The sequence below is a fragment of the Sus scrofa genome, chromosome 14 (assembly GCF_000003025.6).
Source record: "Sus scrofa isolate TJ Tabasco breed Duroc chromosome 14, Sscrofa11.1, whole genome shotgun sequence".
Lineage (NCBI taxonomy): Eukaryota > Metazoa > Chordata > Mammalia > Artiodactyla > Suidae > Sus > Sus scrofa.
Window position 1 is genome coordinate 109,997,622 of NC_010456.5, and position 13,338 is coordinate 110,010,959.

Genomic DNA, 13,338 nt, shown 5'->3' on the forward strand with positions numbered 1-13,338 from the left:
TCCTATATTAGAAAAAAGAAAGATCTCAAGTCAATTATCTAAGTTTCTATCTCAAGAATGGAGAAAAAAAGAGGAATCTACATTCAAAGCAAGAAGAAGAAATGAAATAATAAAAATTAGAATATAAAATGATATTAAAAAATGGAGAAAAATCAATGAAAGTAAAAGTTGGTTCTTTGAAAAGATCAACAAAACTGACATAACCTTTAACTAGAATGACCAAGAAAAAAAAGAGAGAAACCATAGATGACAAAATTAGGAATGAAAGAGGATAAACTACTAAGGACCTCACATAATTAAAAGGATAAGGGACTACTATGAAAAACTTCATGCCAATAATTTACACAACTTAGATGAAATAAAAACATTTTCAAGAAAGATACAAATTATTAAAATCAACTCAAAAAGAAACAGAAAGTCTGAGTAGGCCTATGACAACAAAAAATTTAGTCATTAAAATTATTCCTACAAAGAAAGCTGAGATTAAGTGATGAGTTCTACGAGTATTTAAGGAAGAAATAATGCATGATTCTTCACAAACTCTTCCAGAAAATGGAGGAAGAGGGAACAATTCCCAACTTATTTTATTCCTCTGATTCCAAAGCCATATAAAGACATACAAGAAAACTACAGATTAATATATCCTTCATAAACGTAGATTCAAAAATATCCAACAAAGTATTTACAAACTGAAACCAGCAATATAGAAAAAAGTATTATAATATCATGACCAAATGACATTTATACCAAGAATGCATGGCTGATTTAATATCAAAACTCAAATCATGTAAAATACCATATTAATAGAATAAAAGACCAAAACTACATTATTATCTCAATAAATGCAAAAGAAAAACTGTCTTTTACAAAATCCAACACCAATTCCTGATAAATACTCTCAGCAATCTATAAATAGAAGGGAAATTCTTCAGTCTAATAAGTAGTATCTAAGAAAAATCTACATACTACATACTGGTAAAATACTGAATGTTTAATAGTAAAACATTGTAAACGAAATACTAAATATTTTCGCTCTAAGGTTGAGAACAAGGCAAGGATGTGTGCTCTTTCCATTTATATTCAACATTTGTATTAGAGGATTTAGCTAGTGAAATCAGGCAAGAAAAAGAAATAAAAGGCACCTCAATTGGAAAGGAAGATGTAAAACTGTATTCTCAGACAACATACACTGTATACAGAAAATCCTAAAGAATTCACACATGTAGGGGAAAATATACAAGAGCTAAAAATCAAGTTCTTAGAGTTCCTGTCATGGCTCAGCAGAAAAAAACCTGACTAGAATCCATGAAGACGTGGGTTCTATCCTTGGCCTTGCTCAGTGGGTTAAGATGCTGTGTGGCCCTGAGCTGTGGTTTAGGTCATAGACATGGCCTAAACCACATTGAATCCCACGTTGCTGTGGCACAGGCCAACAGCTGCAGCTCTGATTCGATCCATAGCCTTACAACTTCCATATGTTTCAGGTGTGGCCAAAAAAAAAAGCAAAAAGAAATAAAGAAATAAGATAAAAATAAAAATTTAGTTCAGCAAGATAAAAGGTCAATATATAAAATCAATTGTATTTCTAAATACCACCAATGAACAATATAAAAATGAAGTTAGAATAATTCCATTTACATTGGTACCAAAAAGAATAAAATACTTAAGAATAAAGTTAACAAAAGTGCTAAACTTGTACACTGAAAACTACATAACATTCCTGAGAAAAATTTAAAATTAAATGGGACATCATCTATGCTCTGTAGGAAGACCAATATTATTGAGATAGCAATTCTCCCTAACTGATCTATAGATTCAATGCTCTGTATTAAAAATTCCAGTAGGCTTTATTAAGGAAATTAACAAGCTGACCCTAAAATTTACATGGATATGCAAACACCTAGAATAGTCAAACAATTTTGAAAAAGAATAGAGTCACAGGACTTACACTTCCCAATTTCAAACTCATTATAAAATTATTGTAATCAAGACACTGTTAAAAAAAAAAGGAGAGAGAGAGAATGGATTGGTGGTTACTAGAGGAAGGTGTGAGGGTGGTAAAATGGGTGAGGGTGATCAAAAGGTACAAATTTGCAGTTATAACATAAATAAGTCTTTAGGATATAATGTAAAGCATGGCGATTATAGTTAATAATACTGTATCATATATTTGAAAGTAGCTAAGAGAGTAGATTTTAAAAGTTCTCATCACAAGCTTAAAATATTTGTAACTACATGAGGTGTTGGATAGTAACCAAACTTATCATAGTAACCATTTTGGAATAAATACATATCAAATTTTTTAAAAAGATAATATACCCTAATATAGCAGTTCAAGAACAGACACACAGATCAGTGGAAGAGATGAACCCATTTATGATCAACTGATTTTTTTTTTTTTTTTTTTTTTTGGTTTTTTAAGGCCACACTTGTGGCCTATGGCGGTTCATTTCCAAGCTAAGGATAGAATCAGAGCTATAGCTGCCGGCCTACACCACAGCCACAACAACACAGGATCTAAGCCTCATCTGTGACCTACACTACAGCTCACAGTAACGCCGGATCCTTAACCCACTGAGAGAGGCCAGGGACAGAAACTGCATCCTCAAGGATACTAATCAGATTTGTTTCTGCTGAGCCGCAATGGGAACTCTATGATCAACTGATTTTTGACAAAAGTGTCAAGAGAGTTCATTAGGGAAGGGATAAGCTTTTAAATAAACAATCCTGGGACAATTTGAAGACCACATGCAAAAAGATGAATTTAGATTCTTACTTGACAACATTCTCAAAAATTAATTCCTAATGGATTTTATGCCCAAACTAAGAGCAAAAACTATAAAGCACTTAGGGAAAAAATACTAATACTTTGGGTTAGGCAAAGATATGATACCAAAAACACAATACACAGAATAAAAAATTGGTAAGTTGAACTTTATCAAAATTCAAAAGGTCTGAACTAAGGTATAGACTGGGAGAAAATATTTGCAAATCATATGTTTCATAAAGATCTTATATGCAGAATATATTTAAAACTCTTACAGCTGAATAATATGATATCATAATTAAAAAGACAAAAGATTTCAGTAGACATACATTTCACTAAAGAAGATGTAAGAATGGCTGATAAGCACATAAAAAGATGCTCAACATTACTTGTTATTAGAGAAGTACTAATCAAAGCTATGTTAAGATTCTACTTCAAACCCACTAAAATGGCTGCAATCAAAAAGATAAACATTAACAAGTATTTCTAAAGGTGTAGAAAAACTAATCCTCACACATATCTGGGGAAAATGTAAAATGGTATACCTACTTTGGATAGCAGTGTGGTATTTGTTAAAGAATAAACATAAATTTACCATGTATCCACTCCTCACCCATGTATCTTCCTAAGACAAATGAAAGTATATATCGATACCAAGATTTATATGTGAATATTTAGAGCAGCATTATTTATCATAGCTAAAAAGTAGAAATAATCTAAATGTCTGTCATCGGGTGAATGGAAAAGCAAAATGTGATACATGTATATATATGTGTATGTGTACATATATAAATTCAAACATTGAAATACTATTCAGCAATTAAGAGGAATGAACTACTTTTACATGCTACAACATGGATACACCTCAAATCATGCCAAGTGAAGAAGTTCCCTTGTGGTGCAGCAGGTTAAGGATCCTGCATTGCTGCACCTGTGTTGCAGGCCACAACTGTGGTGTGGGTTTGATCCCTGGGCTGGGATCTTCCACATGCTGAAGGTGCAGCTAAAAAAAACCAAAAAAACCCCAAAAACATGCTAACTGAAAGAATTCAAATGCAAAAGACTACATGTTGTATGATTCCAGTTACAGGAAACATACATTTGAGTTTCCGGGGAGCTGGGAATGGTTACAGAAACCAAAAACTGACATGAAGGATCTTTTAGGAGTTACAGAGATATTCTAAAATTGGACTATAGAGATGGCTGTACAAGTCTATAAACTTACTTAAATAGCATGAGAGTATGTATGCAGATGGGAGTATGTGGACAGAGAATAGAGAAGATAAATATGATGAAGGTGAGAAGCAGGCAGGGAGAAGGAAAGGAGAAAAATGAGGAGGTAAAGAAAGTATATTTTTTTTCTCATTTTGCCTTTTCTTCATCTCTTCTCCACTAGCCATCACTCTATCCAACAAAAACACAGTTCTCTAAAGCTCTGGGCTATGGTCTAGCTTCATTATTTGGCAATGTGTCTGAAGACAGTGGCTCAACCCTGTGTTTGGCCTTCAGAATGCTATAACTGATACATATACACAAGTATACATAATCAAAATGTATAAGTGGCTATACATAAATATATAATATATTTATCCATATAGACACAGACTAAAAGCTTAATAAGGCAGTCCACCATCTCCTCCTTGCCCATCCACCAGCTGAGCTCCACTATCGGCACGTATGCCACCCTGTCGCCCACCAAGCGCCTGGTCCATGCATCTGAGCCCTACGGCAAGCATTCGCAGGAGCTGTATGCCACAGCCACCCTCCAGAGGCTGGGGATCCTGGCAGGAGAAAACTATAATTAAAAAAGAGACATGGGAAGATGACAGAATAGAAGAACCAGAGCTCAATTTCTCTCCTAAAAACAACAAAATTCACAACTAAAGACTGAGCACTCTTCACCCAAATGGAAACCTTAAAAAAGATACCCTACTCCAGAAGAAAAAGAGGAGGACGCATCAACAGGTAGGAGGGGTGATTTTGCAATGTAAACAACCCCATATCTCCTGGGTGGGAAGCTCCACAGACTGAAAATTAACTGGTTCACAGAGACTCACCTACTAGAGTGAGAGTTCTAAGCCCCACCTCAAAACCTCACGTGCGGGGATCTGGCACGGGGAGAAAGAGCCCCTGGAGCATCTGGCATTGAAGGCCAGTGGGGCTTGTGTGCCAAGAGCTCCACAGGACTGGGGAAACAGAGACCCCCATTCTTAAAAGGCACACATGGACTATAATGTCCACTGGGTCCCAGGGCAAAGCAAAGTCTCCATGGGAATCTGGGTCAAACCTGACTGCAGTTCTCGGAGGACATCCTGGGAAAATACAGGTGAATATGGCTTGTTGTGAGGGAAGAACACTGAAAGCAAAGCTCTCAGGAATATTCAGCAGCTGCCTTTCTCTGCAGGTGGCCATTTTGGGAAAATCTGGCCCCACCCGTCAGTCAGTGCCGAGAAGCCCCAGGGCAAACAACAATCCTGGTGGGATCACAGCCCCGCCCCTCAGTAAACAGGCTCCCTAAAGACCCCTGAGGCACACAGCTGCCTCTAACCCAAACAGAGACTAAGCCCCACCCACCAGAGGGATTAGAATCAGCTCCACCTACTAGGGGGCAGGCATCAGCCCCTCCCATCAGGAAGCCTTCAGGAAGCCCCCATACTGACTTCAGCCACAAGGGGGGGCAGACACCAGAAGTGAGAGAGGCCACAACTCTATTATCTGTCAAAAGGTCACCACACCAAAAACCTATAAAAATGAAAAGACAGAGGACTATGCCTCAGATGAGGGAGAAAGGAAAAACCCCAGAAAAAGCGCTAAGTGAGGAGGAGATTCTCAGCCTCCAGGAAAAAGGCTTTAGATTGTTGATGCTGAAGATGATGCAAGACATTGGGAATAAACTGGAGGCAAAGATGGATAACTTACAGGAAACACTGACCAAAGAGATACAAGGTATAAAACTTAAACAAGAAGAGATGCAAAACACAATAACTGAAATAAAAACTTCACTAGAAGCAGCGAACAGCAGCATACAGGAGGCAGAAGAACAAACAAGCGAGGTGGAGGACAGATGCGTGGAAATTACGGATGCAGAACAGAAAAGAGAAAAAAGACTGAAAACAAATGAAGAGAGTCTCAGAGATTTCTGGGACAACGTGAAACGCTCCAACATCCGTATTATAGGGGTGCCAGAAGGAGAAGAAAGAGAGAAGGGGACAGAAAACATATTCCAAGAGATAATAGCCGAAAACTTCCCTAACATGGGGAAGGAACCACTCACTCAAATCCAGGAAGCACAATGAGTACCATATAAAATAAACCCAAGGAGGAATACACCAAGACACATACTAATCAAACTGACCAAAATTAAAGACAAAGAGAAAATCTTGAAAGCAGCCAGGGAAAAGAAACAAGTAACATACAAGGGAACCCCGATAAGGTTATCAGCAGATTTTTCAGCAGAAACTCTGCAGGCCAGAAGGGAGTGGCACCATATACTTAACGTGATGAAAGGAAAAAAACCTCCAACCAAGATTACTCTACCCAGCAAGGCTCTCGTTCAGATTTGAAGGAGAAATCAAAACCTTCACAGATAAGCAAAAGCTGACAGAATTCAGCAACACTAAACCAGCCTTACAACAAATATTAAAGGAACTTCTATAGGCACAAAAGAACAAGAGAAGAAGGAAAGAAAAAAAAGCAGCAAAAACAAATCCAAAGTAACTAATAAAATGGCAATAAGAACATACATATCAATAATTACCTTAAATGTTAATGGACTAATTGCCTCAACCAAAAGACACAGACTGGCTGAATGGATACAAAAACAAGACCCATATATATGCTGTCTTCAAGAGACCCACTTCACTTCTAGGGACATATACAAATTGAAAGAGAGAGGATAGAAGAAAATATTTCATGCAAACGTGGATCAAAAGAAAGCTGGAGTAGCAATACTCATATCAGACAAAATAGACTTTAAAATCAAGAATATTTTAAGGGACAAAGAAGGACATTACATAATGATCAAAGGATCAATCCAGGAAGAAGATGTAACAATTTTAAATATCTACGCACCCAACACAGGTTCACCACAATATATAAGGCAACTGCTAACAACCTTAAAAGGAGAAATTGACAGTAACACAATAATAGTGGGGGATTTTAACACCCCTCTTACAGCAATGGACAGATCAACCAGACAGAAAATCAATAAGGAAACACAGGCCCTGAATGATGCATTAAACCAGATGGATTTAATAGATATTTATAGGACATTTCATCCAAAAGCAATAGAATACATATTCTTCTCAAGTGCACATGGAACATTGTCTAAGACTGATCACATCCTGGGCTACAAATCCAACCTTGGTAACTTTTAAGAAGGTTGAAATCATATCAAGCATCTTTTCCGACCACAACGCTACACGACTGAAAATCAACAAGAAGAAGAAAAAACTGCAAAAAACACAAACACGTGGAGACTAAACAACATGCTACTAAACAACCAATGGATCACTGAAGAAATCAAAGAAGAAATTAAAAAATACCTGGCAGCAAATGACAATGAAGATAACGACACTCCAAAACCTATGGGATGCAGCAAAAGCCCTTCTAAGAGGAAAGGTGAGAGCAATACAAGCCCACCTCAGGAAACAAGAAAAAGCTCAGATAAACAAGCTAACTTTACATCTAAAGCAGCTCAAGAGAGAAGAACAGACAAGACCTAAAGTTAGCAGAAGGAAAGAAGTCATATAGATCAGAGCAGAAATCAATGAAATAGAAATGAAGAAAACCATAGAAAAGATCAATGAAACGAAAAGCTGGTTCTTTGAAAAGATCAACAAAATTGATAAACCCCTAGCTAGACTTATCAAGCAAAAAAGAGAGAGGACTCAAATCAATATAATTAGAAATGAAACAGGAGAAGTTACAATGAACATCACAGAAATACAAAGGATCGTAAGAGACTACTATATGCAACTATATGCCAATAAAATGGAAAACCTAGAAGAAATGGACAAATTCTTAGAAAAGTACAATCTTCCAAGACTAAACCAAGATGAAATAGAAAAGATAAATGGACCAATCACAAGAACTGAAATTGAAACTGTGATTAAAAAACTTCCAACAAACAAAAGTCCAAGACCAGATGGCTTCACAGGCGAATTCTATCAAACATTTAGAGAAGAGCTAACACCTCTCCTTCTGAAACTATTTCAAAAAATTACAGAGGAAGGGATACTCCCAAACGCATTCTATGAGGCTACCATCACCTTGGTACCAAAACCAGACAAAGATTCCACAAAAAAAGAAAACTATAGGCCAATTTCATTTTGTATCTATAGAACATAATTGTTAAAAATATTGTAACAAGAAAGTCATTCTTTCATAGACTTTGACATCCTAAACTTTCTTAATCTTCACCTCTTGATACTGGGTACATTTTGCTTTTGTGGTTTGTAGACTATAGTATTCACTGATTTCAAAGGAGAAAAAAAAAGTTAATTGAAGTTAAGCTACTCCAGGAGAAACAACCAAAGAAATGTCTTCTTTGGATTTTCCAATGCCAGATGTGCTCTAGAGAAAGTACTGTTAATAGGATGTGGGTACATGGGAGGATGAGTGATAAGAGGACTGACCAGTTCTCTCATCCCTCCCTAAATCTGGATATAATAATTAAGCTATTACATCTTTCTAAAAAGATAAGATTACAGAGAGGAAAATGGACAAATGACTGGAGAGACAAGTCTAGGCCAGGAGGATGATCAGATAACTTTGGAGGGAGAAAGGCTTGAGTATATACCCCAGAATAGGTGTGAGCAGAATACATTAGATACCTTAAGGGATATGATGCTAGCACAAGAAAGACTATCAGTAGCTGTAAAATGAATGAGAAGAAGCAGCAAAAATAAATCTTCTTCAATCCCTAACAGATATGTTTAGCTGGGCAGACTACTTATTAGTCATATCAAAACACAGAAATATAGTTTTTAAAAGGAAGGTGGAGACAAACAGACCAAATCTAGTCTTCTTGACTAAGACTCAAAAACCATCTATATATACCTTGATAGACATGCTCATAAGAACATTATTAAATAGTTTCTACTTTATTGAATTTTTTAATTCATAGATTTGGTTATTTTCCTATCTATTACTATCTCCTTATTTTCTTATCGATGACTCTGCCTTTTTGCCTCCTCAAAATGAGTCTATGTTTTTGTTAAGCCCTAAAAAGAAACTTAAAAAGATTATGGGAATCAAGTGTTGTGTGACTACAGTGACTAAACAACATCTAAAAAATGTAATTAACCCCATCCCCAAGCTGTTTAGCATAATTTGGGGGCAAGGACGGAAAGGGGAAGCCTCTCAGTTATTTGGAACAGATAGCTACATAAAAAAATATGCATCTCTCCCTATCCATCCCCCCACCAAATCACTCACTTATACTATTTACAGGTTTATTTATTTAGTTTATCTATTTAGTTTAATCATCTCCCATATTCAGAGATGCCAAAAACTCTGGAGGAATTATTCCCATCAATCGCTTGTAAGAAAGTTTTAATTGTTTCGGACTTATCTTCTACCAGCTTAGGTTTTGTTTTTGTTTTTGTTTTTGTTTTGTTTGTTTGTCTGCTATACAAAACAATTTTACTTAGAAATATTTTATAAAGAAAACATGCACTTGAGTCAGAGTATGTATTCTCCAGCTCACCAGAGGCCCTACCACTCTTTACTGTCTTATACTGACCAACTTTAAACATTATAACTGGACAGGTATAATGCCCTGATTGTAGAATGCATATTTTGCTGTGTTTGAGGAAAAGAGCTAGGCCGGGTGGAGTCTGATACTGGAGCAGGGTAAAGTTAGGTGGGGTGGTCATGAGACAACATAAAATATCAAAGAATGTCAAGCAGTATGAAATAGAAGATGGGGAGGGAAGGAATCAGTAAATGGCTTTGCCTCCTATGCAGTAATTTTGCCTCACTCCAAACTGATCATATCACTCCTGCTTTTGTCCTAGGATGTTTGATACCTAGACTGTTTGGGAACTTGAAAAATCTCAGGCTACCCTAGTGACACCCCCATAGCCAAATTATTAATTCAGCTCAGGTCTCCATTTAGCACCTAACTCTCCTTCACTCTCTCTCACTCCAGGGAAGGAAAAGAGAGAGAGCTACATTCCAATTAATGGCTACTGATAGGAAAAAAGGCACCTGTGCCTATAAAATCCTCATCCCTTGCTACCTTATGAGAATCTCAAATTCTAGAAGTAAATACACACATGTGCCTGTATATGTGTACACACACACACACACACACACACACACACAGTGTGGGTTAGCTACAGATATATGAGGCTGTGGATAAAAATGCTGATATAAATTTGTAACAGTAATTTTAAGACAATTCTTGGTTTGTTATACTCTATTGTTTTATTCTAAGGTTTACCAAAAAAGTTTTTTAATTATGAAATCAGAATATTTTCAAATTTATACTATCCATAATTTAAACCATAACCATACTAATTAACTCAATAACATTAGAGTCATAGAATCTATAGAATATCTATATATCAAACACATCATTAGGAAAAATTGTGTTATTTAGGCACTATTTCTCTAAAGTGTGTTCCATGGTATTTTGTTCTATGAGATGATAAGAGATCTCTCAAATGCACACAGAGTGCAATGATTAAACAGCACTGCCTACCTAATTTGCAGGGCCCCATGCAAAATGAAAATGTGGTCCCCTTGTTTAAAAAATGAAGATGGAAAAAGCAGAGCAATAAACCAAGCGTGGGTCTCTTATAAGCAAAGGACCCTATGTGACTGCACAGGATGCATATCCTGAAACCAACCCTGGTTATGTGATTTAACAAATGCTGGGTTAAAAAAAAAGTTACACAGATTTTATTGCAACAGGACTTCTCAGAGCCTTTTATACATTAATGTGCATGGTGAACCTTCAAGAGGTACATATACTATAGGGCCAAATACAGTCAACTAAACTCTTGAATTATTATAAGGGTCATTTTGTAGGACCAGTGTTCCATAAAAAATACATCAAAAAAGGAAGCTGAGGCTGTGCAGATGGATTGTATTTAGTTTAACATTCATTTGTTAATCACAAATCACATTTGGCATTTCCCCTATATTTGGAATGAGGTAAAGAGAAGATATCTACAGATGCAAATGGTATGGTTTCAGTAAATCTACTCCCTAAATGTTCAGTCTTTGACTATTGGGAAGGTCAACTCAGTGGTCAAATAACTCAAGTGTTTTCTGGGCCACTGTGCTAGAGATGGTATGAAACTATATCCCAGGCCAACTTATTTTTTACCCTTGTCATTTCAGAGGAAATAGCATCCTTACTTACCATTACCCAGTTCCCAAGAAATGTTGTACTTTTTGCTGGCACTGTACTTCAGCAGACTCAGGGCACTAGAACTGTTCCAGGAGTTATTTGGATTACGACGCAGTGCATTTAGAGCAAATATCAGGTGGAGTCCAGAGCAATCAGCAAAGTTATAAAGTTTGTCTAGAGACCTGGCTGGGAAGAAGCAGAGAAAGGCTTGTAACTTTCAAACCAACATCCCAACAAAAGGAAAACATTAGCAACTACAAAAAGCATTTCTATAAGCTTCCTGCTAATAGAAATTACACATGAGGCTTCTAAAAGGGACTATTACTATTTGGTTCAGGATACATTTCAATGTGATTTTAGAATGGAGCACACACAACTCTAGATAAAGGTTGCAAATTGGCAACCAAGTCTGGTCCACAGTATATTTTGTTAACAAAAAACTGAATTGTTAACATTTAAAAATGGAAAGACATCTAGCAAACCCACTGCTGGGTATCTATCTGGAGAAAATCATAATTCAAAAAGATACATGTACCTCAAAGTTCATTGCAGCACTATTTAAACAGCTGAAACATGGAAGCAACCTAAATGTCCATTGACAGAGGAATGGATAAGAAGATGTGGTACATATATAAAATGGAATATTACTCAGCTATAAAAAAGAATGAAATAATGCCATTTGCAGCAACATGGATGAACCTAGAGATTATCAAGCTAAGTGAAGTTAGATGGTGAAAGACTGACATATGGACTCTTAAAAAAGAATACAAGTGAACTTACACGCAGAACAGAAACAGACTCATGGACTTTGAAAAACAAATGGTGGAGTTCCCGACGTGGCTCAGTGGTTAACGAATCCGACTAGGAACCATGAGGTTGTGGATTTGATCCCTGGCCTCACTCAGTGGGTTAAGGATCTGGCATTGCCGTGAGCTGTGGTGTAGGCTGGCAGCTACAGCTCTGATTAGACCCCTAGCCTGGGAACCTCCATGTGCCACGAGTGTGGCCCTAGAAAAGACCAAAAAAAAAAAAAAAAAAAAAAAAAAAAGGAAAAAGAAAAGAAAAACAGATGTTTACCAAAAGGGACAGATGGGGAGAAGAGGGACAGACTGAGGGTTTGGGATTGACGAACTCACACAGAGGTATATGGAATGATCGGCCACTGGGACCTGCTGTATAGCACAGAGAACTCTACCCAATATTCTGTGATAATCTATATGGGAAAAGAATCTGCAAGAGAATGCAGATGTGTATAATTGAATCACTTTGTTGTACAGCAGAAATTATCACAACACTGTAAATCAATTATACTTCAATAAAGCCTTAAAATGAAAAAAAAATGTAAATATATGACAAAGTAGCTAGATTTCCAGCTTTTCTTGAAAAATCAGAAAATCTGGCACTGCTGGACCTATACTCCTTTATGGAATGACAGGAATAGTGTCAGGAGACAAGGTCAGCAAAATGACTGGCTGGAGAGTTTAGCCTAGTGACACTTTCAAAATATTTTTTCACTCAATTCCTTATTTCCAATATTTCTGGGACTGGAACTACCATAACCACTATTGGAAATAATGTGTTCATTGTCAGGTTGGTCCCTAATACTGCAAATGCTGTTCACCATATGTCCCATACCCACCCCATTCCTTCACATCAATTGCTACCATTCTACTTCTGGCATTCATTCTCAGCATGAATTATCAAAGGAATGCACTTGCCTGTCTACTTCTAGATGCTTCCCATTCGTCAATATTCATCTTCCCCCAATCACTTTCATCAGTTTAACTTACTCGTCAAAGCATTAGTGGATTTTCAACACCACTGTTTTCTTTAGTTCACGGCCTCTGCAAAGCAACCATAATCCTCCCCAAATATGAATTATTGAATTACTGTGAATCAAATAATTCATTGTGGGGGTCACCTTAACTATCCTTTTATTTATATATTTTTTACTTTTAAAAAATAAAAGTATAGTTGATTTACAATGTCGTGCTGTTCAGGAAAGGGACCCAGTCAGGTGTGTGTATAAAATTCTAATATGTATAATTTTTCTCATACTATATATATAAAACACATATATAAAGATTTATATTTATATATTTATATATTATTAATTATACATTAATTTGTCTCATATATTGTCATATATAATATAAATGATATATACACTGGGTCAGATTTATATAATTTTTAATATATTATACATATT

At 36.3% G+C, this 13,338-nt stretch overlaps 1 protein-coding gene across 3 annotated transcripts in view; it reads right to left on the reverse strand.

The window, feature by feature from the left end:
- Window positions 1–13,338, reverse strand: part of HPSE2 (heparanase 2 (inactive)) — a 704,554-nt gene that overhangs the window by 233,111 nt on the left and 458,105 nt on the right. For all 3 annotated transcript variants that reach the window (XM_021072269.1, XM_021072270.1, XM_021072271.1), the window contains exon 4: window positions 11,142–11,315. In XM_021072269.1, coding sequence (XP_020927928.1) covers window positions 11,142–11,315 — 174 coding nt within the window. The remainder of the gene's footprint in view (window positions 1–11,141; window positions 11,316–13,338) is intronic.